We start from the raw sequence: 27610 nt of genomic DNA, 5'->3' as shown, positions 1-27610 counted from the left end.
CCCCTGCTGCCTCCTACTCTGAACTTAAAAAAACTTTTTTTTTTTTTTTTTTTTTTTTTTTTTTTTTTAAAAGAAGAAATTTTCTTGCTTGGTAAACAAAATTGTCTCTGCTTCATCTGGCTGTATCTTAGAATCAGAGGCTGTATCTGATTTTACCTAGGATCAGTTATTGACAAAACATATTGCACTGATTTATCACTGTAATTTTTAAATTGTATTTGGCTTTTACAAGCGGCTGTAGCTACATCCAGACTCAAGACTTATCCAAAACACACACCTTTGGCTACATGAGCACAAATATTAATACTCAATATCTCTCTAGCTGCAGGATAGCTTCCTAGCCAACTTGACAACATGACAATCGGAAGCCTTTGTTCACAGCAAATATGATCCTGCAAATGAGAAAACCAGTCATGTCTGCAAAAACAAAGGCTTAGCAGCCATGTGCATGGTTTCCCTTTCTATTATATCTTAAAATTGTTGAGCAGCTTATTATTTTGATTTAGATATATTTAAAAAGGCTCTAGCAAGCATACTAAAAAATAAGCTGTTTTTCTTGTTACTTTTCCTTGATTCAGCTTCTTTATGTGCTTCCTTTTTTCACTTCCTGTTTTATTTATTTAACAAGTACTTAGTTTGAGGTAAATGGCTTATTGAACTGCAACAATGAGTCAGTAATAATATTAAAATTTTGCTAATGTATTCTGTTGTAGATCATGAACTGTCAACTTAACCTGTTTACTCAGCTGCTTGTTTTCCAGCAGAAGCACATTTTTTCATTGAATACTTGATTGACAACAAAAAATAAAAAAGTTAAATGGGTGAAGACACTGAGACTGCTTCAATGAAGTGGTCAGCACTCTAACCCAGAAGCCAGTTCTTGGCAATCAAACGTGTCCTGCAGCCTTTAGGTCCCTCTGCTGTTTATCTGAATGCATCTGTCTCCAACATGAAGCTTTAGCAGAGCATCTGAGTGAAATTCCTCTCAAGTAAGATAAATTACCTACAACATCCTATGTCCTGGTCCTAATATAGCCATTAGCTTATGATAGTGCTGTTCATTTATAAAAGTTACTCACAGAGAAAGACTAATTAGGATCTCAAATTAGTATTCTCAAAATGCACTTGAGCAATGACTAGTCTTCCAAACTGGTGTGCAGGAGTCAGTTTTCAAGAGACAGAGAGAAGTAAGACAAAAGGCATGTGTGCCTCTCAGCCTGTCTGGTTTTTCCAGCTGTTATCAGCTGTTGTAATAAAAGATTATTTTCCCCTACAAGCCTTATCTCATGTACGTCTTCAGACAATCACTTACAGTAACACAGATGATAATTATTCCAGTCTGTGACTAGGACTCAGCTGTCAGTTGACAAACACAAGTTAAAGAATGGGGACACAGAAATACTTTTCCTGCTACCAGAAAGAATGACTCTAGCACTAGTGAAAAGTGTTTGCCCCTTTCCAACAAATCTTTTTATAACCTCTCTCCTCTGCCCCCTGTGCCTCCCAAAGGATCATAGGGAAGAGAAAAAAGGGATACAAGAAAGAGCTCAGATCTTTTTGAGCTGTTTATCTCTTTGCTTTAAAATACTTATAAATAATTTCCAATATGTTTTGAAAAAAGGCACACTGATTTTGAACATGTACCATGACTGAAAAATTTATTCCTTGTCTATAAGCAGGAAAAAACATACTAAAAATTGGGTACTGTGCAAAAAGTGGTGCAGAAATACAAAAGAAATCTACTCTTCACTTTTGACAGCAGGAAAATAGATCTACCCCCATGGCATTCTGGGTCAGCATGAATATGTTCAAACTGCCTCTACTAGTCTGGAGGCAGAAAAGTAACAGTGTGGGCAGGGAAAAAAAAAAAAAGAGGAAACAAACTGCATCAACATGATTAACATTCACATTGAGTAAAAGCTAGCAGGACTCAAGGACAGCAAGCAATTTGATATCAAAGACAACTTCTGCATCATAGAAAAGACCTGGATTCCTTATGGACATGGTACGCATGCTCACAATAGCCTCAACAGGTGATTGATTTAAATCTTGCTTTCCAGTTTTTGGATTTTTACTTAACAATTTGTTGTTTCAGAAAAAGTCTACAAGAAGATGATGTCCTCTACTCCTATAAAAGCCCCAGTAGGAACATGCCACTGTGCTAATAAGGCTGTAAGTGAATATGTCAGAATTACTCATTTCACAGTGAAGTTATTAGGTTTGAAGCAAAGAGTTAACAATTGCTGAACAGATGGTTTTAAATTGGAAAGATCTGCAGAGTGCAGGGAGGAAGTTCTAGAAAGGACAAACAGGCAGAAAATAATTCTTCACTGAAAATGAGAGCTAATACATCTCAGGATATTTTAATATTCCTTGAGAAAAGAGAAAAAACAGGGAAGCAGCAATGAATGAATGAGCCTAATCAATACTGGACAATTATTTGTGTAATAGTGATAATTTGTATGCAGAATTTTAAGACATGACTCATGAACTTGCTGAAGACAAGAAAGGCAACAGACCACTTTCACACAGTTTTGAGGTATAAATGTTTCATCACCATTAGGACTTTCCATGAACAAATCAAAGGAATCCAGAAAAGACCAAAAAAAGAGATATTCAGGAGAAGAGTGTTGTATGGAGACAAATTGAGAGCTATGGATGTCCTATTGTCCCATTTGGTGAAGTATAATAGTCCATCAAGCATCAAACACAGAAGCCAACAAGCTACTGCAGGCTATTGTGTTTGAAGCTAACAATTTACTGTGATCTCTACATTTATAGCTAAAAGCAGGAGAGCAAAGGTCATTTCTGGATGACTCCATCTGGCATTCAAGTAAAAATGAACCAACCCTTTCCAACTGGTACCTGGATAACTTATCATTTTCTAGGTACTTGATGTATGGCATGAGACAGGTTAAATACATCATAGCCGTAAAGAAATAAATATGCTTGCTCTCCAAGACTTATCTTTTTTAGAAAATCATCACATAGACAAACTGCCTTTCCTTCTACCCAGGTGCAAAGAGAACTGAACACATACCAGATGCAACTCCATTTTATTGAGTGCATCAGTACCATTCAAGTCCTTCTAGTTTCATGTTGTATTAAACCTGGCAGCTGAAGAACTGTTTAGTAAGCACAATTTGGTGCTACTGTAGTGACTCACAGTCATCCACATAGAAACACAAAAGCTAGGTTTCACTGACATTTCATGTTCAAACATCTAATCCCAGTTGTTTGCCCTCAGTTAATTTTGTTCCTTAACTGACCATACAGAACTGGCAGTGACAAGGTGATGCCAGGTACTGCTCTCTCCACCTGTTGAAGGGGTCCACAACTCACTGAAGTGAACCCTGCAGTGCTGCACAAAAGGCAGCAATAGTAGTACTGGGATGTTGGGATGAATTGATGGAATGATTTATTCCAGTGAGATCAGTTTTGCTGCTCTATCATGTCAAATCTAGCTTTTAAATATCAGAACAGCTTTGATGAAAGACCTATCTCAAGTCATGGTCAGCTATTAAAAGCCTAATCAAGTAGCTGCAAATTTACTTGAACTTGTCTAGGATAAGCAGCTTAACAAGAACAGGGCTACATGGAAAAGTTAGTATTTAAACAATATCTATAGACAAACAGTATTTTTGAAATGCAGATCTAACAAGTATTTTGTTCATAAATCAAACCTTGCTGACATTTAACATTACTCTGCAGGAGTAGAATCTGTAAATTTGAAAAACTGCCACCCCATGGGTGCTGAAACCACCAACTCTTACAATACAAGGTCTGATTTATGTATAAATGACACAATTCCATGGCTAGTATCCACCAGATCCTTGGCTCTGTACTGCAGAGCCAGTGCAAATGGGTTTGATGGCCTCCTTTTCCAGCCAAGGTGTCACCTGAGCACACATCCCTCCTCTGCAGAATGCAGCTGCATTTGGTCCCCATCCACCCTCAGCTCATGAACCACAGCTGCCCTGCCTGGCACAGACTGCTCTCCAGAGCTCATAGAGCTTAATCCATGCTGCTTCCAGTACCCCAGCCAGACTATTTATAGATAAGACAAATATTGAGCTGACTTTTGTCATTGCTACAATGTGATATCTCACAACTTACGTATTCCCTTAGTAGGTAAAACACTGTCTTGGAGTTCTACCAAAGAACTCCAGTACATTTTGCATGTGTTGTCACATTGGTACATACGTTCTCATACTAGGTTACACCCACAGCATCGAAAGCCACATTTGACTGCACAGGCTTAAGTCAGAGTAAAATGATCTGAAAACAGACATTGGTGCAAAACTAACAAAACTGAAAAAAAAAGCCCTCAATTATATAAAAGCTGCTTTAAATACAAACAAATAACTACAAAATAACTTGAAGATTTCACTAATTTTCAAAATTTCTTCCATTTTGCTTTCAAGAGTGAAGCCATTAAGAAAATCTGTATAAGCACTGTTGCTTCTGTAAAGCAATATTTTAATGCAAAATCTAACAACAGAAATCTCTTGAGTGTCAGATTCACCTGTTCAGTTGAATTGCTCCTCAAAACTCATTTAATGTATATGTCATCCTAAATTACCTGAATCACAAATCTTATAAGAAAATTTTTATGAGAGGGACATTCCAATATGCTTAGGTCTAAATTATTATTTGACTTTGCATCAGTAATAAGCCATCCATATTCCTGGAGAGCCATCAATTCAGTTCTTAATACAATTTTGTCAAAGCAAAAGAAGAAATGAAAGCAGACAATTTCATTTTTTAAAAAGTTACATTAGAAGGGCATTAAGGCTATTCCTTAACAGTACAATTCTGGAAATATGTAGTTAAAACCCAACTGCTCCTAATGCAGCATTTTTCCATTTTTCTCTAAAGTGAAAACTAAAATGCCATTGACAGAATAGCAAAGCTGGAGCTATGCAACCCGATCTAGTCCTTTCTGTACAGATGTAACCTACCAGCCAGTAGAACTGCAAAACCCTGTATAGTAGCTAATAAAACAAGTGAAAACTTGTTTGTACTGAAACTGAACCATTCTTTTAGCCATTCAGCTTGGGGACAATGGATGTACTTCTGAATTCAGAGCTCAATAAAAATTACTTGTAGATTGCAAGCAAAGGATCCCTATTAGTACTTTGACCACTGACAAACTACTACTGTCATACTGTTATTGAAGCTTTATTGAAACCATTTACTCTATCAAGTTTGCATGTGTGAACCAATTGTTAGTACTCATAAGCATGTCTCATTCAGTATCACAGCCCACAAAGTGTGTATTTAGTTTTTTTGTAAGGTCTAGAGACAGATCAGAGCTGAACCAAATTTCCAGCTGGCTGGAAGAGTCCAGAAATAACCTAAAAAACATTGCAATGACATATGCTTAAAAGCAAATACAGTCATAAAAGCAAGTAAATTTGATGCCCGAGTGACTTAAAAATTGCTGCAATAAGAAGGATATGAATATATTCATGGCTGTGGGTGGGAATAAAAGAGATTACATCTGAAAATCTCCTGCTACCTTATATCCAATAACTACACTAAATATTTGCTGTACAATTTAACATACTATGAGCCAGAAAAGCCAAAGGTGGTACAACTGACCTTGGAGAAGAGTTTGAGGACCTTTAACTAGATGAAGCTCTAACCTGCCATTCTCCCTACCATGTAAATCAAAAATTACTCAGCACCATTTTCTCCTCATGCAAAGCTGCTGCTTATGTTCCCACATCACCTAGACATAAAGCTGCTGATCCCTAATTCCCCCATTTCTAAGTATTTTAACTTTGGGTCTTTCAAATTATAAGACCAAAAGGTCAAGCAAAGTATGGTCATTTGTAATCTACATAAGAGTAACTACTTGGAGCTATCATTTATTTGTATAGTTTTTGGGAATGCAAGTTGCTGGAGAAGTGTTAAGTACTGCTAAGACAAGCACTGCCTGATCACTTCTGGCTATCATCAAGGCTAACTGATGCAGGGGGAACTCTCACCTTAAAGCAGAAAGCCCTGCAAGCATGATTTTAATTTATATCAGGAGAAATTATGCATCTATGAATATATTAATACAACCAGCCTGTGTCTTTCAGAAATAAAAAAAAAAAATCATGCATAGATTATTAAGAATTACCTGGATAAAAAGTGACCGTGTTGCAGAAAAGTAAGGTTTTAAACTGTCTGGGACAAAACAAATGAAGTTATAAATTGCAGAGCCATCGTTTCCTTAAAATGCAATCTCAATTATGGAATTATTTCAGACCATGTTAAAGGCACGTTTCTCTTAATGAACTGCCAGTTCTGTTCACGTTAATCTTTGCACATCAATATTTTTGTTCTGACTGATGATGAATTTTTTCTTCTTTAATCCACACCTTTCCCAGTTAACCTTTAATATCTACATAGCTGATTATTTCCTGTGTAAAATAAATCTGCATAACTATTAACACACTAATGACATTAAAATAATTTTAAAACTTGGCATAATTTTCTCACTATATAATACAGCATGCTCTCTTAAATAAGGAAACATAAAACAAAATCATAATCAGACCAAGAAAGAAAAGACAGAGAGTACTATGGGAGCTACCTGGATGCCTATATTCAAAAGCTTAACAGGAGCAGTACCTTTTTCTATAGTATTTTTTCCCTCTAAGTAATGTAACAGAAACAAGCAAAGAAGCTTCAAAACAATAGAGTTTTAATGAAATGTTATATATTAAATACGGGTGCTTGTAACCATGATAATCAAAAGGATATGGGGAGATGTAGGAAGAGAAAATGTTCTCATATAAAACAGAGAGAACACCATCACGTGACTGAATAAGGCTTTTTTGAAATGAAACAATATTTGTTTTAAATATATCTGCAGATGTGGATGGATGGATGGATGGATGGATGGATGGATGGATGGATGGATGGATGGATGGATCTCTTTTGTACAGACAGCAGATCACAGTTCTCCAAGTATTTTGTGCCACTGTCACGTAACACTCTATTTTTTTATTGCCTTGTTTTGCCCACACTTAAGTGGGCAAAACAAGGCAATAAAAAAAAAACCATGATTATCATAATAACACAGCACTGAGCTAGCTGCAGTACAGATGACATTCAAATCCCATGTTCTTCTTAAGCACAAAATACTGAAACAGATTTTTCATCACAGTTGTTTTAATGGTGTCATAACCAACTTCCTTTATTACCCTTAATGGATAATTAAGATGCTTTCCTCCTATTTAGAGGCTTGATATAACTCTCACTTGCAACAATAGAGAATTGCATTGAACCCTAAGTAATCTGAGATTGGTTTAACAGGGGACCCATTAAGTGAGTCACACCAATCCCCAGGTCCTTCGTGCTTTTTAAAAAATAAAACATTTTCCTTTTCAGTCAATAACCCTACATAGGGCTTCTCAGTGGGAAGAGCTTAAGTTACAGCATCTGCTTTAGCAAAAGCTGAAAAGCCTCCTGGTTTAAAGATTTCTAATTTCACTTGTTAAAAAGCAATCAATGAAGACTGGCATAGACAAAAACTTAATAAGTGTCTCTACTTTGTATTAACAATTGGCAGAGAGAAGTTAAAGTCCTAGTTGAATACAGTTGAATCTCCCAACAGTTTTTGCAATTGCTGTCTCCAGATAGTAAACTCATGTCAAGTCTATTCTTTCTTCATAGATTATGAAACCCAATTTCTGCCCATAAGAGATTCTTACTGCGTTGACTCTCACATGGTAATTTTTTTTATAGATTTAACTGGTACCTCAATAAAACCATTAGATATATGAAGTAAATTAGATGGAGATCCATGATGAGAACAACAAACCAAATAAATAGGAGAATAAAGAAACATTTCCAGCAGCACTACACCACACCTTCTCCTGCATCTTCACCTCTGAAACAAACACCTTCTTTAGCCCAAATGCCAAAAATCAGATCCACCCCTCTGCATTGCTGTTTGAAATTTTTTGCCACCCACCCATCTCCCTCCCCATTCCACCACAGGTCTGGGCATCACAGCAGAAGGTCACAAGCACAGCATATGAAGCCCATGAAGCCCATGCTCCTGGTAGGGAAAGCAATGGATTCAGCTTTGCCTTCTCCCTGAAAACAGCCAGTCATAGCATTAGAAACTGTGAAGGAAGGTCTGGGGATGCAGGGAAAGCCTATTATCCTCAGAAAGCAAAATAAATAACATGGCAGCCTGCCACACATCTCTGGGTCCACAATGCCCACAGCTTTTGCAGCCTACAACATTTATTTTTCCTCCAAGAAAAAAGACTTGAAGGTGCCATAGCTACCTATCAGCTCTGCTCCTAAGCTCTGGCCTTACTTTGCCTGGATCTAGAAAGTGTGGACAGGAAGGGTTTTTCACCCTGACTCAGTAGCAGGCCATCAAGACTGTTCTAGAACAAACACACAGAGTCTGGTCTGCTGCTCCAGCCCCAGCTGCTGCTGTACACATCAACAGCAGCTTCTGTTCTTCACGGGAAATGAGGTATTTACAGCTCATTACAAAAATAGCTACTTTATAATGTACTTTATAAAGACCTGCACTCTAACTCCAGCTTGAGTAGTTTGGGGTTCACTTTCCAGGTTCTCACTTCCTTTTTTTCAATTTCCTCACAACATTGTCACTGAAGTCATCTTCCTTTCTTGATATTTAATACAACTAGAGTCCTCAAAGAAGCCCACTACTGTCCTTCCTGAGGGGTAAAAGAACCAATTCTTCAGATTTCAAAGGCTGTTATCAGAAAGGAACAGGCTGCACCTGGAGTAACAGCAACCTCTCACAGGAATATGGGAAAGAAAAGCCTTTTCTTTCCATGTTCAACTCAGGCAGGGTGTTAGAGGGGTCTGTGGACCTATGTTTGGGGTAAAGTGCTTTTCTTTACCAGCAGCAGTCTCTGATAGCCAACACCCAGACAGCTTCTAGCCCTTTTCTAGAGCCTGCAGAAGGGCTGCTGTGGGGGACAGGAGCTGTGTTGGGCCAGCTGCTGCCTCAGGGGTGATCAGGCAGCTCCTACAACTCACCCCAAATGGCTGCCTTAGGCTCCCCACATTAGTCTCACTTAAAGCCAGGCAACCAAAGGGAGCCAGCCGATATAACTAGAGGCACTCTCACAGGAATTTTGCCAACAATTTCATCAAACTTCACCAACAATATAAAACCAGCTCTTTGGGCACTGAGACAGCTCCTTATATCAGCATCTCCAAGAACTGATACTCTGTGGAACATTTACACAGGAAAACATCGCAGTTATCCATGCAAGCAATCTTTTATGCCATGCACTTTTCATATGAATTTTATACAGTACATTATAAAGAAACCCTTGTGGGATTCTTACTGTGAAGAAAAAAAACTACTTTTTTTTTTTACTTGTCAACATAGTTTTAGCAATTTTAACAGTAAGCTATACAGAAATAACCTTGTCCCTCATGACATACCCCTGTCATGCTCTCCACAGAAAAATCTATATGGAAATGCACGGAAACATCCTCTCTAATACTCAGCTGCAGTTTTAAGCTTCTAGTCCATTGAGTATAATTCACTTTATTTTAATCCTCAAGTCTCTTTGCTCCTGCTATCTATTATTTATCATTCTATGGATCTAGAAGGATGCATAGTTGAATCACACTGACTCGATTCTTTTACTACATCAGAGGACTTTATATTAACAAAATTCCAAAAGCTTAAGGCAGGACTTTCACCATAATACAGACCTCCTGCAGATCCTTATTCATCCAGAGATCCCCAAAGACAACATAAAGTAATTGGGAAAAGCTTCAGGGTTAGTGTTATTTGAGAGACTAAATGAAAGACATTTTCATGAAGATGTCATGCTGTTTTTCCTCTCCAAAGCCCATTCCTACAGATGAGAAGGAGCAACTATCATACTACAGAAAAAAGCATTAAAGCATTAAGTTCCTGATGCTCCTTGTCACTCACCTTGTAACACTGGAATTTGTTGGTAGTGTTACTGCAGTTTGAAGATTTTTTTTAAAGGACTTAAATTACAAAAAAATGGGGCAGGGATTGAGAGGGAGGGGGAGCATCTATTCAAGTATTTTTTAAATTTTTCAGTTTAGAAAATTATCAATCATCAAGTTTTCCTATCCTTGCAAATTATACTCATGCTAACAATTCTTCTAGACCTGTTGTTCCACACTTTGGAATTGTACTTTGTACCTGTGTGCGTGCTACGTGGTTACCTAAGCTAGGCAGGTGCCTGCATAGTTTATACACCCTGTCTAGGAGAAATAGCACAGAGAAAACAGCAGTGTACATACTAAAAAGATTGACATCGAATTAAAAGATGTGATTACACAGAAGGTCCTTGGACTTACAATAACTGCACAATCCAAAACAGACCAAACAGGACTTCAAACTTCAGATTCACCCACTTCAAGCAGCTTACTTCTGTTGCAGGTCTAACAGAAGAGTTGAAAGGGAAAGGCAGCTGCAGGGAAGATTCACAAATGAGAAATTCCCTGAGAAGCTAACCCAGCAGCAGGTTGGTTATCTCACAGGGGAAGCATGCCAAGGGCCCTACTAGTGACTTGGCCACTTTCTCTCACAGCCTCAGAAGTGCTTTTACTGTGTCACATGCTAGTCAAGTCTAAAGGTTTTGTTCTTGACACACATGACCTGATGATATTCTCAGTGCATTGTAAGGTGATGTCACCTCAAAGCTACGTAAATCTTCTATCAGAAAATATCTAGTAACAAGTATAACTATGTATTTTCCAACCCAGAAAGCAAAAGACTATTTCAACTAAAGAATATGTAAGAGTAATTGTGCTATGAGATCAGAACAAAGGTCCACATTGTTCCTGGAGGTGTCAGAATATTAGATTGCTAGAGGCTCTTTTCAGAGAATATGAAACAAGGCAGGAAAAGAGTAAATCCTTCCTGGAAAGTCCCACACACAAGGTGGGACTCACCTCCCACCTGATTATTGTCAGCTATTCAGGGACTTGGTGCTGGATTATCAAGTATGAAAATCTGCATGCAAACATAATTGATTAGCCAGTCTTGATTTATATCAGCATATACAATAACTAAATACCAATCTCCAATTACTAAGAAACAAAACAAAACAATCCAAGTATTTAGTGAGTCACAGAACCACACAAGGAGAATTTGCCTAGTTCAATCTTCCAGACTGCTCAAGGCTTAGATCAGTAAGGGAAGCAAATAGAGATTTCATAACATCTCTGGGCTGCTCCAGTCTGAAGTACTTTCATAGCAAACATTTCTCTCCTTATAGCCAGTTGTGTTTCAGCTTATGACCATTATCCCTCTTCCTCCCACTGTGCACTCAAGTAAAGAGCACCACCATGCTCTTGGTAACCAACTCTTAAGGCACTGGGAGACTGCAGAGCTCTCATTCCATTACAGAAGGCAATTCCATGGATGAAACATTATTTTTCTTGACTAAAACTGGCAAACACTTTCTTCACACCTACAAGAAGCCTCACTCCATTATTTCCTATGGGATAGTGGTTGACCAGCTGAGGCACTCCAGACCTTCTTCCTTGCCCTTCTTGCAAACGGATAAAACAAAATTTCTCCAGTTATTGGGAACCTCCCTCAATCTACAGTCTGTCAAAGATCACAGAGAGCAGCCTGACAATGACATCAGTTGGCTTTCCCAGTACAGTGATTCTTGGCTTTGTCCTGGGAAGGGTAAGAAGCTGGACTCTATGATGCTTACAGCCCCCTTCCTGAGGTCAGACTGACAGGCCTGTAGTTCCCCAGATCCTCCTTCCAACCCTTTCTCTATATGGGTTTCACATTTGCTAATTTTCAATCATCTGGGACCTCCCCAGTTAACCAGGAGCAAAGATAAATTATGGAGAGTGGCTTGATGAGCTCTTCTGCCAGCTCCTTCAATACCCGCACATGAATCCCATCTGGACCCAGAGACTTGTGAGGGTTTGAATGGCACAGGAGGTCATTAACTACTTCCTCCTGGATTGCAGGGGCTCTGTTCTGCTCCCTGTCCATGCCTACCAGCTCAGGGGGTGGTGCCCCTGAAGATTACTAGTCTTTCTGTTAAAGGCTGAGGCAAATTTGTTATGGAGTTACTCATTAGAGGTTTAAAATACTTTATTTCTACTTAAGACTGACATATGCAGGAGGGAAAATAAACAAACTCATAGACAGCCAAATTCACACCATAGGATCAAAAATAATTCTTGCACTTCATTCCGTAAGAATTCCTAATATACTGTACTTTCCTCCGGAATCTTAATTAGATTTCAAAAAGAAGGCAGGTACAGTATTCAAGGACTATTTTTCACAGCAACAATTACTCAAGATGTAGTCTCCCCTATTATATCTTCTCAATAAAGCCAATTTTTATAGCTCATCCATTTTTAATTTGATAAAGCTTCTATTTTCTGTTCTCCCTTTTCATTTGACCGCTGAGTCTTCTCATAAATGCTCATTTCCTAGCAGCTAGAGCACAATGCACAGAAAAGCAAACTGCTGTTCATCTGAACAAAGACACTCCCACACAGTGAAGTATGTGTGTCTGGGAGCCCTGCTATAGAAAAACACATGCCCACAGTTATGCACAGATTCCACTTCAGCCGCAGTGCAATGCACTGGCAGACATGAATAGCCTTTCTTTCACCTTGTTTATTCAAGAACTATGATCCACTAGCCTGCTTTTAAGTATTTGATATCCTACAGTGAAGACATTAAATAAGCCTGACGCCAAATGAAAAACTTCAGACATTATGCTGATTTTTTTGGTAAACTTATGAAGCCAAAATCTGAAGGTCTTGTCCTTAGAGACTAAAACGCCTTTGCTCTAGGATTTTATATTTATTATGCTAGCAAAGTCAACCCTAACTCTAACAGACACTGATTTCTTGATAGGTTCTCTCCTATATTGAGTGGATTTGAAAGAAAAGCAACCATCTTTCTAATTTTCACACTGCTCCTCACATAATTAATCAAGTATACAATCTAAACTGACTTCCTTTCCAAGCACATTATTGCAAATCAGTCATTTATGGGAGAAAAACAAAGATAAATAGGACTGAATTTTACATCTTGTTTAGGAAGAGTCTTTTATACTGGAAAGGTAGAAGATGACATATAAAAATACAGCATTTTAATAAGTAAATATGCACAGGGGCACATGGACAGCACACAGGTGTGCTCTCATTTCTCATGATCCCAGTAAAAGAGGTCATGACCTTTCAGACCTTAACCTCAGCACTCCTAATTTTTCATCTTGGTTCTCAGAAGAGAAATTTAACCCATCTGGTTTTCAGTTTTATGAGGTCATGAGCCATGAAAGAAAATCTAGCTTAAAAAATAAAAAGAAGACATACAATCTTCTGTCCCTGCTTAAGAGTAGATTTCACAGATGTTTCTGTTATGTCAAGGCAAACTTAAAAGGCAAAAAACTATCTTCTGCACAATATTATACATTCATGTCTCTACCACTGTGTATTTCTTTCTGGTTGTACTTATACATTTCTAGTCCCTCTATCAAAACCATGCACAACGGCCAACTTTAAACTCCTGCCAACACAAAACTGAAAATCCTGCCTTTCACATCATCACCGGCTATTTAGCCTGGTGCTGCAATAAGGCAACAATTTCATTAGAAGTGATAGATAGTTACACTTCCTACTACAGCAAGGCACAAACAATCACCCCACCCTGTCCTCCGCTCTGCGGCAACACCAGGCAGCACAACTAACAGAGTCAACTTGTGCCTGAATTGGGCTTTTCATTGACTGGTTCACACCTCCAACAATGCATTTAATAGTGCTGGTAAAAGGCAGAGTGTTTTCTTTTTTCTTAAAAACACAGCAAAAAAGTTTGCAGCCTCCCTCTCCCCAGCCACACTAGCTATAGAGCTTCAGCAACCCAGCCCCACACTGTAGGAAACATTTTACATACAAAAGAGTTTGTGAGATCTTTTATGGTTTCCAGCACCCACCAAAGCTAGAGAACCATTGTTACAATCTCCTAAAAAATTTATAATATGGGGATACTTGGAAATCAGATTAGATCATAGGGTTCTATGCATATAAATGATACAACAAAACTATTAAACAGCACAACACCTTCAACAGAGGGTTAACTCATAGTTCACAGCAAGAACACTGAATGATGCACCTGTTTCATATCCGTAGGAGATGAAACCTCATAGTAAAACAAAACACGCAGGAATGGGTTTTTTAAGCATTTATTTCAAAAAACAGAAAGTTTTGAAAAATGACAGCAATGAATCAGATGTAAACCAGGAGACAAGTGCTTCTAATACTATTTCTCTAATTGCCTAACAATACAAAGGCCAATCAAGTCCTTGTGGACTGTGTCCATCTTAAGTCCTGTTCCCTCCTCCAACATAGCAAATACACACTGAGCTGTTAATTGCAGTAACGCTAATTAAAAGGCAAAACCTCACGATTACATTAACAGTGAAATTGCCAATTAGCACACAAGGCTTCCTCATTACTGCTGCTGCATGAAATGTGAAGCATGATGTGGATAGCAGTCATAAAATAAAATACATTTTTAAAAAGCCAATAGGTCACATTTTCAGCTTACTTCAAAAGTACTGCTGGAATCAGTAACTGAGAAGCTGACCGACAGGAAAGAAAGAAATTCCTACAACCTTTTGTGAAAACCACTAAAAAAACAATGTTGCCATTTTCCACATCTGCATTCATTCACAATGGTTTTCAAAAGAAAGAGTACTTGCCTTGGTGTAGCCACTAGAAAATGGCTTAAAAATTTAAAAATAGGCCAAAGGCTAGGATTTCAGTGGATAATTTATCCTGACTTTTTACTCCATGTAAGGCTTCCCCAGAAAGAACTAATGGATATTGAAAGCAATCCAGGTGATCCTGGTGTCCTTTATTCTACAGAAGGAACACATTCTTGTGTCCTTCAGTCTCTTTCAATGACCATTTAATGAAAGTTAATCCAGACCTCCACAACCCTAGAGCTGCTTCCATAAAGTGATTGTGCTTTCATACACTCTGTATTTCCTCAGGTCTCTCTCTACCTTTTTTCTTTCCTTTTTGAAGATTTTTAATTCTAATTCAGAGGACTCATGGCAAATAAAATGGAAACACTTTCAGCATTATCTTCCTTGAGAGAACTGGAGTAGGTATTTGTTTTTCACTTGCTCCCTTTTAATCAAGCATTTTGTTGACCATAATCAATTTCTTCACTCAGGAGAAAAATGTGCAATTATCTACAATGAAGAAGGTGTGTCTAAGGAATAGGGTGGGGGGGAAGAGAAATCAATGGAACCATCTGTCTGACATTCCTACAACATTATAAGATACTTGTAATTAACTGCTTGCCTACCAAAGTCTGCCAGCTTTAACTCCCCCGTGTCACTGATCAGAAGGTTCTGTGGTTTCAGGTCCCTGTGCAAAATGTAACGCTGGTGGATGTAAGACAGTCCTCGCAGCAACTGAAATAAAAATAACTGAAAAAGAGGGGGACAAAAAATGACCTCTGTTAATATTTTGCATATAACCACAGGTGATTTCTTCACGATATGCGGGGTGCTTGCATATTGCGGTAACATTCTGTCAGAATTCCTCCCAAACTGGCTGATTCCCACCCAAATTTAACACAATGAAATTTCCATCTGAAATATACTTACTTTGCAAGGACTAAACCCAGCTTCCAAGCCCTACTATGTCATAGATTCAATTTGACTGCTTTAAAAAGAATGAGAGCAATACAACCATGTGCAGAAGGCTTGGTTTCTACCAAATCATAATTATATTCCATTTACCCATATGGCCTTAGAGATTAGGTGGCAGCCTGAAGACAGATGTGTATCTTCACTAATTATAAAAAAAAATAGCACAGGGTGGATAGGGATGGGGAGATAAGGCTGGGGGATGGAACACTGAAGCTAAAACAAAGAAGAAATTATTAGTATAACAATAATGCCTGTGTACCCAAGGAAATCTGCAAGTAAAATAGATTTTATCCTTCGAAGTCTATTTTAAGGAGAGTTTATGTATTTTTCATTAGGAAATAATAACTCTCGCTGAACCTAAAGATGACTTTTGAAACCTACTTGCAATAGTCTTTAAGGTAATTTTAGATAGAAATCTACCTCACCATCTCCTGGTTCCTTAGGGTCCTTCCCTGGACTCTATAAATGCTTACTCCTAAATCTAAGCATTACTATTGTGTATTCTGTAATTTATAATTATGAACAAAGAGCTGTATGAAGAGGATCTTTTGCCCTCCCCTTTTCATCTCCTGCATGCATCGCTCTCCTGCATCCTTTCAGACACTTGCTGTGAAGGGCTGTGTTACCCGTCATGGGTTTTGTCAACACAAAGGGTGAATGAACCCCCAGGAGTTTTCTTTGCAGCTATGAAGAACCTATCCCAATGTAGACAGACCCTTCCTTTCGCCCAATATATTTTAAGGAATACTTCAGTTTCTAGATGTGAACACAAAAATCCCCTCCAAAGCTAAACACGGAGGATTCAAGAGCAGGTATGGACTCTGTGCCTCACAGCTCAGGGGACAGTGAAACGTGCTCTCTAGGAAGATGTGGAAACCACCCCAAAGATTGGGGAAAAGTCAACTCAGGCACACGAGAATTTCTAATTAACTTGCAACACAAGCATCCTATTCAGTGATTACTGAAGTGAAGAGACATTATAAAAAGGGTTACAAAATCTGATTATAGAGAGAATAAAGGCTGACATGAAAGAAACAGAAATGTCATGTTACTGAAGGTGAAATGAATTTAATTGCATTTCATTTTTTCCCTGAGTGCAGACACAATGCACTCTATGCTTAGCTATTTAGCCAGGGCACAAAGAGCCATATCAATCACCTTCTTGCCAGGGTAGGGTCTAACAATGTGCTGAGGAAACCTAAGAGCAAAATACAGGAACAAAGAATAGCAGGAAAGTCATAAGTAACATGCACACTCCTTTTTGAATTGTGGTTAAAGTGGAATTCATGGTACATAAAAACTATTTTAATAAGAGCAAGAAGCAGAAATAGCTTTCATTACAGCCTGAAAATATCAATTTAATTCTATTAAAGGACTTCAAAATAATACATTTTTAAAATAAAAAGATGGGCAAAATAACCAGCTTGCCAGGCTAAATCAATGGCATTTAACTTCAAACATTATTTTTAAATATGCAAGGAAATTTCAATTATCATGGTAGCTTACAGCACTGTAATCTTTATAATAACTCAAAATATATTTATTAATGTCTTTCATTTGGCTTTAGTGAAGAGAGTCAAGTGATTTGACATAATGTGATAAAAAAAATGCCCAACAACTTCCCAGCTAAGCAGAATAAACATCTGCTCTTGAGGACAGCTTTGGAATGTAGTTTTATTCCAAACTTGTAGACATGCTGTACTCATTAAGTACTTTCCCAAAAGTTAATTAATTCACTCACACCTCCATGGAGGAAGCTCATGGAAGAGAAGAGAAAAAAAATATATATATCTTTCTGACTTCCTGAATTCCTTATAGGATAAACTCAAATATTGGGTTTTTTGCTTTCTCTTTTTCTCTTCTCCCCTTTGTTTGTATGTGGTAATTTAAATGTGAGAAGATTTACGTGAGCACAAGCCTAACATCTGGCAGCAAAGCATTATGCAAACCACTGGCCCTTTGTGATTGCTTGGGATGAGAAAACACCAAGGGAGGCGTCTGCATTTCCAACAGTTTTCCAGCCCACAAAAAGAAAAGACGAATTGGAAAAAAAATGTTTCTGCTTACTCACAAAGCACTTCTGCCCTCTCACAGTCAAGTTCACACCCCTGATCTTGAGGAAAGCCTTCTCCAAAAAACCCATTTTCTTTCCAGACTGTCTGCATTAACTTCGCAAGGACAAAAATGAACCATCAATTCTTACCCCCTGAAATCGACATACCTCCTATCACGGTCATACTCTCATCTTACTTGATCCTTCCACCACCTCACTCAATTCCAATCACCATGAAACCTCAGCCTGGGGTTTTTTCAGGGGGTTTTGAACAAGCAATGGAACTGCCATTTCCCAAGGCCCCAAGGATGGCAGCTGCAGCCAATGGCAAATTCAGCACATATTTCAACAGGTTGGTTGTGACGGTAAAATCGAGACAGATTGACAGCTCGTTAGCTTTTATGTTGGTAATTTTAATATTTGCATGGCCATACACAAAGCTGTATAGGTATTGAATAACCTGCAATAAATAAACTCAGACATCATTCACTAAGACATCATTTGTGGACAGTTTCTAGCTTATTAGTAGGAACAAAGGTTTTGATAATGAAATTAGGCTCACAAAATGCCAAAGGTATTTGTGTTGAAAAAGACAGAAAACAGGACAGGGATTTGTCCCTAGAAGTCAGGTTTTCAGCAAAGCTTAATATTAGGAAGCTCAACACTTTACATTCAGACAAAAAAACCTTAACACTTGCGGCTTCAGGTCTTGCTTATTTCTTTCAGTCATTAAAAAATACCTTTTCCCCCCGACTACTTATGCAGCTCTCACTTTAATGAGCAACATATTTTAATGAAGACTTTTCATTGTCAACGAGAAAAATGCATGCAGGTCAAAGCTAATTCAGGGTTTATGGACTGTGATATTAAAAGAACATTAGCAGTTCTTAAAACATACAAGAGAAAGCCTCAAAGGGATGAGTTAGCACCTTATATAGTCCTTCAAGTGTAATGCCTGGATAACCATTTGAGCTATATGCAACATTTGACCAAATGCCCATAGTAGTTTTAAAACATAACATTTTCTGAGAGACTTGTAGCTATGTGGATGAACAGCCCAGCTTTCCTGGTGTTTTAATGACTCTGGATGAGTGTACAGCATAGAGCCCTACATGCAGGTATACAATGGCTGCCTGGTGGACCACGTGCTGCAGAATGCTTCACTGTCTGGTGGCCTCTGAACGGGACTGTAAGTTAGACACTGACACAGGCTGTGCAAAACACATCTAAAGGGTGGGATTGAGAGCAACTGACACTGTCTGGCTTAGGTTCAGAAAGCGCTTTCCAGTCTAAGGATGAAGGGGAACACTCATGTCCAAGTGATCTGTGTAAAGTACTCAGACGACTCCATACAGTTTCCCTCCATTACTAGAGAGGGTAGCGAGTTTCTGGCAAAGGATATCAGGGTAAGTGAAAAGCAGAAATCCACAACATGCCTAGGGAGATTCTCTGGAAAATGTATCATTTCCACACAGACTCTGCTGAGGCACTGAGGATCCCAATGACAGAAAGGATGCTTTCCATGAGGACAGAATAATGATGCCTGTGGGGGCCTTTTTTAAGACTTTCCATAATGGCAAAGAGAGATATCTAAACTATTTCTTCATTTGAGCTCCCTTAATTTATGTTGTATTGTGGGAATAGAGGACCTGGCCCTAGATACAAAAGTAGAAAGCTACACAGAACTAGAAAGATACAAAGAACTTTTTAGTTTACAGAAGATGCAGAAAACTCTTGGTTCTGCTCTCTTGGCAGCAAAAGTCTACAAAAAGGCTGAGATAATCTGGAACAGGAGTTGAGATGATAACAGAAGAAAGCTGAAAGCAAACCTCAATGTGTCTTTCCTTTAACAAGCTCTATTAATATAGCTACTTTTGAAAAATAATACACAATACCACACAGGCTTTTTTATCACCCAACACTGATTACACATATGTTCCTGCTTGCCCTGTGTATCAAAGCACACTGTCTGGGTATCACACAGTCATCTAATTCCCAAGTGTGTATTCAGCATCAATAAAATCATATTTAGTCTTATTAGGCCATCAAATCTAAAAATACCAGTAAAAAACCCAAACTTAGAACATCCCATCTCATGCTTGCAGTCAGGAAGTTCTCCCTATCATCCAGAGGACAGTACAGGCTTCTGTACATTATTGGCTATTTAAAAAGGCAAAAGAAGGTAACAAATCTTTTGTTAGTGCCATCTCACAGCCTCTGAAATAAACAGAACCAAACACATTATTCAGTTCCACTTGGGTTCACTAGACTGTTCAGGAATTTTAGAACTACATGTTTTAAAACATTATATTAGAAAAAACTACCTGGTAATATGCACTATCACAGATGCTTTGAGAACTGTCCCTCTGTGACTTCTGCTGGCATGTCAAAACCTCATCAAGCACAATCTTTTTCATCACTCTTGGCTTGCTATTCATTTCCCTCTTCTAATCCAGGATAATAACCATGAGATAAAATCCAGCTTTCCACTTCTCACTAATACCTGGGGAAATACTGCACTTTTTAGGTCAAAGCTTTGTAGACTCTGTTGCTTGAACTGTCAGAAGAAGTTCCAGGAACCAAGTATTGATTTGAGACAAATTTGCATACCTATGAATAAGGAAAATCTGAATATAAAAAATTATTAGCTCTTTGAATTTGCAGGATTTTCAGGATCATAATAAGATTTACCTCTCACAAAGGTTTCTCCTATCTGTCTTCCCTGGAATCAACTGAGATCTCTCCAAAAGAATTTTAAAACAATCCACTTCAATCCAATGCTTTTATAAAGGCTTCTAACTTGCTCCTGCATTCCTTACACAAGAGTCTAGAGTCTTACCAAGGCCATGTCACACAGCAATACATATGACACAGCCAGTGGAAATGTTTATTGCATCACTGCTTTAAAAATGTATATATACAGATTTTTTTACTTATTTCCAGCAGAACTGCAAAGAGATTGGAATGTGTTAATTTTCTAACTTCCATTCTCTTTGATGCTGTTTTAATAATTTTTTGTCCCCTCTGGGTACTAGTACAGTCATTTGCAATGAGGAAGGTGTGCTTAATTAACTGACTATAAAGATACTCCCTTATGATCAGCTGTAGTCATCTGCTAAGGTTCAGTAAGTGGAAGACTCAGGTTTTTACTTCTGAATGACAAAAGTAAAAATAATTTCAATTCAATGGAATTTGCTTTTTTACCTTTCATCAGCACACTTCCATGCTGAAGTAGGTCAGAGCGGCACTTGTTGCCTCACTGATTTTAAAAATCTTGATGTGTTCTCCCTACAATAGTCTTCTTGCCCTATGTGAATCATGAAGACCATAGAGACAATAAATTACAAGTGCACTTATGAAAGTGACATTCTTCTAGCATGAATTTTAACATGCTAATGAAGTTTCTGCATTAACCGTTCACAGTTGGGCATATTATCAAACCATTAAGTGACAAGAGTGACATGAAGTAGAGCGAAATGCTGATGCTATATTTAATGTCTGATAACTAAAAAGTCTAATTTAAATAATCAATTTTCAATGCCATGTGTAAAAGACGACCTTAATTTGGCATAACATTATCCTGTCTGCTGCACACCTGCTTGTACACTGAATGAGAAATGAAAAATAGCACCTTCTCAACCACATTAAACAGCATCACTTCCTACTTAACATATCTGCTGAAATCCACTTTTAATTCAACTTCACAACAGCAGCATGATCAATTTTAGTGAGTAAGAGAGAGATTTCAAAAGCATGACATTAATTTCTATTTGCTTCCAGTAACAATAGATAAATTTAAAAGGACTACCGCAGCAGGTTTTCACCTTGAAGTCAAAGACTGTTTTCTTCAAACCCCAGTGGAAATTCATCTGAAAATTCATCATAGGTGGATCTACTACCACAGTTTAATTGCATACTTCCTGTACATCTACTTCAATGGCACTCAACCTCCTGATTAGACACCTCTAGTTACACAGGTGCTCACACACCACAGCTTCCCCTACATCATGTAACATGTCTTTGTCACATAGGGATGCAGGACTGCCCATGCAATCCAACAAATGTCTCCCCACAGAAAAGGGGGAACACAAACCTCCTGTCCATGCCACAGCTGTTGATACAATCACCCAATGGAAAGAAAACAGAAATGTGCTAGGGAAGCCTACATTGTTAACACAACTGCAACCTAAAACCTAAAGCATTTTCTTTATCCTGTTTTTCAGATACTATGCTTTTCTAACAAGCAGGTGGGTTTGTATCTTACTATTAATAAATGTAGCTACTGCTTAGCAAGAGGCAGTGTGCAACACTCTGCTACTGCCAAAGTTCAAGCAGCTTCACTTAAGTGCAGTAAGCCTCATATGGATGCAACACAGGAGCTGCCTAACCCTTGCATGTTCTGAATGCTTCCCTACCCTCTGTGCTTCAGACCATCCTAAAGCTGTAACCAGTTCAGTGATAAATATTGATGCTTACAGAGGACATCAGATGACAACTACTCTATGGCTTCAACTCAGATTATTAATTTTCACATTAGTCATTAAATGCCAAAATTACTCATCTGACAAAAACAGATTAAACATTAAAAACTGCAGCCATTAGTTAAGGACAATGTTCACAGGGCTACAGTGCAGCGAGGAATACATGAGTGCCATAAATTACTAAATTCCAGAGATTTCAGATAATATAATTTTACTCTTAGTGTATTTCAAGGTTTCCAATCCAATGTTATGAAGACCATCATTAAACCCTTGATTTAACAAATACAGTATTTTTATTTAATCTGGGTTTTTTTAACTATAGGGTTGCTATAAAGTTGACTGACCTCTTCTTGAGCATTTAGCACAGAAAAATGTTGCAGCATCCCATTATGTATCACTAATTACTATCTAATACGTTCCTTTTAAAATATCTTTCTAAATCTTTTAGACAAACTAATTATATTTTGCAGAAATATAAGCATATTTTTACAGAGATTATTGGGATGCCCTAGGAAACTTAGTATCTAAATCCCAATCTGCATTTTGCCATATGCCCTGACTCAGTATTCCAGTGACAAAATACATTTTAAAATATTCTGGTGGGGGTAGGGCTTAGTTAGTTGAGATTTCACCTCAAAAATATCCATCCACTATGCCCAGAAGACTGATGTACCCTCCTTCTAGGAGAAAGGAAGGCTCAAAATTGAAATAGGTAAGAGATGAAGTCTTGAAGGCTCCTGGGAGAAGGCTAAATATTCTTGTTGCCTGCATGCAAAGCTCAGCAAGAGGGTCTGCCTATTTCTTCTTAACACTTTTTGGCCCTAAGAAGAGAAAAGGTGCCCAGGGAGAAGAAAAAAAATCAGTGCAGCAATATCAGATAGAATAGGAACAAATTGGAAGTTCCTTCCCCCTCTGGTCACAGCAGACTACAGGAGGCTTCCAAGTTGCCTGAAGTAAAAGATTTTGAGAGCAATTAAGAGACAGGGACAATTTTTGTCTGGTTGAAAACTTGCTGTCATTCAGACTGGTGTTCCTGGATTAAGGAACAGTGGGTCAGATGCAAGTGACTTTTTATATTGCCAAAGATGAGGGTTTTTTCTGTCAAATGCAATGCAAATTGATATTACCTCTAACATTGCAAGTAGAAGAAAAAAGGTAAAGAGAAAAAATTCAGGATGCTTTTCTCAAAAGACTTCAGCTATCTCAAGGCAGCAACACTAATTAAGAAGCAAATAAGCTTTCATTAATAGATTTATTATTAAGGCAGGGATGCAAACAAGCAGCACAGGCGTGACAGATGCAAGCCTTTGCTCCACTTATTCTACCAGTAATAGGAGTTACAGTAAACAAACTCAACTACAAAATAAATGCATCAAGGCATAAAGATGAATTTATATGCATTACTGGGAATGTAGAAATATAGAGTAAAATACAAAGTTAAAATAAAGGTGATATTTCAAATATTAGAAGAAGCTAAAAACAGCTACATTTTCACAGGACATGCTGAAATGCACAAATAAAGACACTTAAATTATGAATTTACAAAACCAGAGCCATTTAGGGACAACTGCAAACAAAGGCTCAGGAGAACCAAGAAGGTAAGAAAAAAGACTGGTGGAAATAGCCCTGTACCAGGCAGAAAGGGACATAAATCAGAATGAAGATCATAACACAAAAATATCACTGGTAAGGTCAGCTAGTTGCTCTGACCCATTAGAGTTCCTGCTGTAGGAAGCAATCCAGATGTTCCAACTGAGCATGAACTATCTCTAAAGGCTGCAACATCTGTAGGAAAGACAGCCAGGAGGACGGATTTCAGTAGTCTGGGTCAGGAGGAACAGCACAGGGAGAGTCAGGAGCAAATCTTGTACCTCAGTTTGCAATAGCACATTTTGCAGCTTGGCAAGCATCACACAGTACAAATATAAATCAATTCCTATTTCCAGTCATGGACAGGGCTGCAGCAGTAGCTTCCAGCAGAAACATAATTATATGTGGGGCCATGTATTTAAGATTTATTGCTTGCCTTCAATTGAGGAAAAACTGAGAAAGACATCTTTTAAACCAGAAAAGAGAAGATGAGGCCATGTGTACTGCACAGGGAATTATTAACTGATTACCCTTTCCCTCAATATCTCTAACACTGTACACAGAATATGAATACATAGTTATATATAAGTGCTAGACATGCAAGTTTGTTAGCTAGAGGTAAATAATTGTATATTTGGACCTAATGGAGTTTGCAGAATATATGGACTGAAACAACTGCCTTATGCCAATTTCCCTTCAAGCTGATGAAGATGTTTCAGGTGCCTGACTGCAATTATGTCATCAGAATGACTGGTTTAACATTACCAGGGACAGGCATTTTTAAAACAACATCTCATCATCACACACAAATTCCTTGAAGCGTTTAAAGCCTGATGTTATTTGTAAGACTTGCACCTCCACGCACAAATTATAAAATCCTGGAATCATTATGTGTCAATAGAGACATACCAATAAAAATGCTGAACCTAATACTTGTTTTATTCACCTAAGCATACTGTCCGTGGACTTCTATAACTGCCAACTGAGACATTCTTCTTTATACTTACACATACTTATAATATCCTGCTCAGTCTTTATTTAAAATAGTTAAGTGACAGCAAATAGCCTATTTAAAACCACAAAGAAAGGCAATGTCAAGCACAGTACCTGAGGGGACAACAATATGTGTGTCCATCAAAGTAATTTAGATTTTTATTCTATTTATGAGTCTTCATTTAAAAGTAAGCCTGAGGGAACAATCATTGTCTTTACCTTGCAAATACAGAGAAAATTCAGAAATATAATTAAGCAGAAGATATCCTACAGAATGCAAGATGTAATTTGCATCTGCCTTCCTATAATATACTGTTTAACAGGAACTACTGTACATATTCTTTGGAAAAAGAAAAATGTGTGCTTATGTGGGTTTGTAGTTATAATAACTGGCAACAAGCCAGAAAGGAATATCCATCAATAGGCAATACTTTCCTCAAGAACAAAATTAAAAGGCGGGGGTCTTTTGTCATGCTGGGAGAGCATCAATGGCTTAATCCCACAGGTTAGCCCCAGAGAGCCGAGACTAATTTATTGCTACTGGAATATAATTGCTCAACTGGAAGCTTTTAAAATGGATTTAGGGATCACATAACCACTGATTCTGAACAAACAGTGTCCAAAAGTCTGACTAAAAGTGAAATTATGGAAGGACCTCTAGAAAGAAGGGGTTGGCAGGGAGAGAAGGCTAATTAATATAGCTCAGCCTAACCCTTAGAAACCGGCTGTGGATCCAAACAGACAACTTTGTCCAGAAGCTAAAACCCAAACAAGGTGGTAAAGTCTCAGATTCCCAACTGCATGAGTCCACAAACTGAGTACAGCACAAGAAAGCATTAAAATGAAATTGTTATAAAATAACTATCTTACTTCCTCTGAAATAAAAGAGCTGCACAAGATTTTCGTTTGGCATGCTGGTGAAGGTCTGGGAATTTTTAGCATATGTGACTGGGTTTCTGTCCTCCCAGCCAAAGAAATCACTCTCTTGGCCTATTTTTAATTCAGCCTTGAGAACAGGTATTGCACTGAAATCCCCAAGCAGGCTGATTCATTCATTAAAATGGTAGGACCTCAAATCATCATGCCAGGTTTTAGTAATTACTGCATGATTAGGACTAGCCTTTGTTACTGGCCTGGCAAGAGAGACTTCTTCAGTATTATTTAAGAGGGAAAAAAGTTCATTGTTCAATGGGATTGCTCAAGTTTCATCTGTTGATTGAAGTTTCATCTGTCCCAACTTCCAATTTTTTTTTCTTTTCTGCCCCCCGCCACCCCCCACTTTTATTAATAATCCATTGGGAATTTTAAAAACTTGAACCAGCAGTACATCAGGATTCTACACTTAGCTACTCAAATAAATATTTCTAATGTGTCTATAAGCTTCAAAGGTGTTTCTGAGCACTGACAAATGGCACAGATAGCCACAGAAATACATGCAGCAAAACCTGAAAGGAAAATGCTGCTGCGGCAGCTCCCTCTGAAGCTCCTGTTTTAAAAGCCAGGTATCTCAGGATTTAGAGGAGTGACATACAAACAAGCTAAATGATCTGTTTATATCCATCCTCCTCAAAGACAAGCTCACTGGGCATGGTGTGATGAAATAAAAGCACAGTCATTTGAATTATTATGTCTTTTTTAGCAGGGCTACAACAACTACTGCCTGTCAAACCTTGAGGTTCACAGCACTGCAGCCTTGGAGTAAGACTTACAAATCTGAAGCAGCACAAAGAATCTTAGTAGCCACTCTTCATTTATCCCAAAACTCAGAGAAATGAAGTTAAAGTATCCACAAGGGGAAATGAAACACAACCCCCTGGTTTAACAAGCACATTTAACACCTGAAACTCTGCTTAGGAAACTGAGCAGGGAAGAAAGCTCAGAAGTTTCAGGGGCCGAAAAGCAGGTCCTACCTCACCCCCTTTAAGTGCCACACTCATGGTCTGTGAGTGCATTGGTTTGTTTTGGGGGTTTTTTTTCCCAAATATATGCAGTAAGGAGGAATTTACCTTTTGGTTTTTTTTTTTTTTTTTTTTTAGATGGCAGTAATTCTTATTGAAATTCATATGTTGTAGATGTCACTTTTCATTCAAAGAACACAGAAAATTAATGAAGCTACATGATGTGCAACAATGATCAGCTATTGCAGAAGAAAAAATACTTTGTCTTTTTAAAATAGTTTTCTTTTTTTTAAACCAAACAGGCTTTCTGGCTTTTCCAGAAAAGAGGGAGAATTTTCATGAACTTCTACATTTCAGTAAGTTACATCCTGGAATAAAGTTCTCAGTATGACAAGTGAAGACTTAAACACTTCCAAGGTAAAACAACAATGGGACCGATGTCCAAGATGTGCAAGACAATTGTAACAAATATAATCTGAGTGATCCACAACACATTCTGCAAGGCTGGTTGGCTTCCATTTCATGGAAAAAAATGAAAAAAATCATTTGGTTGGCTTCCCAAACAGTAACTGGATCAAGTCTGTACTCCTCTATCTTTCCATTAAATCCTGCTATTAAACTCTCTTTCCTGTGTGATGACTCTCAGTATCTACCTTAGAAGGAAAAAAATTTTCAAAGTGAGATCAGCTATGAAAATGCTGATCTCATCCAAGAAAGTGTGCAAAAAGATTAAGGAAGATTTCATATGTTCATATTAAAAGCAGTACATTCAGCTAATACAATGAATTACAGTTCCCTCAAACCTGATGAACCCACACTAACTTACCTAACTGAAGATCTAGCACTGACAGCCTAAAGCATGTTTACCCTGGGGTTTTAGGGCAGTATTGTCTTAAGAGCAAA

At 38.0% G+C, this 27610-nt stretch overlaps 1 protein-coding gene across 4 annotated transcripts in view; it reads right to left on the bottom strand.

The window, feature by feature from the left end:
* Nucleotides 1-27610, bottom strand: part of CDK14 (cyclin dependent kinase 14) — a 344690-nt gene that overhangs the window by 168195 nt on the left and 148885 nt on the right. For all 4 annotated transcript variants that reach the window (XM_059842986.1, XM_059842993.1, XM_059842976.1 and 1 more), the window contains one exon: nucleotides 15344-15467. In XM_059842986.1, the coding sequence (XP_059698969.1) occupies nucleotides 15344-15467 (124 nt within the window). The remainder of the gene's footprint in view (nucleotides 1-15343; nucleotides 15468-27610) is intronic.

This window comes from Haemorhous mexicanus, chromosome 1, assembly GCF_027477595.1.
Source record: "Haemorhous mexicanus isolate bHaeMex1 chromosome 1, bHaeMex1.pri, whole genome shotgun sequence".
In the NCBI taxonomy this organism is placed as follows: Eukaryota; Metazoa; Chordata; class Aves; order Passeriformes; family Fringillidae; genus Haemorhous; species Haemorhous mexicanus.
Note: the sequence above shows the minus strand (reverse complement) of the source record. Positions and strands in the feature narration are given on the sequence as shown.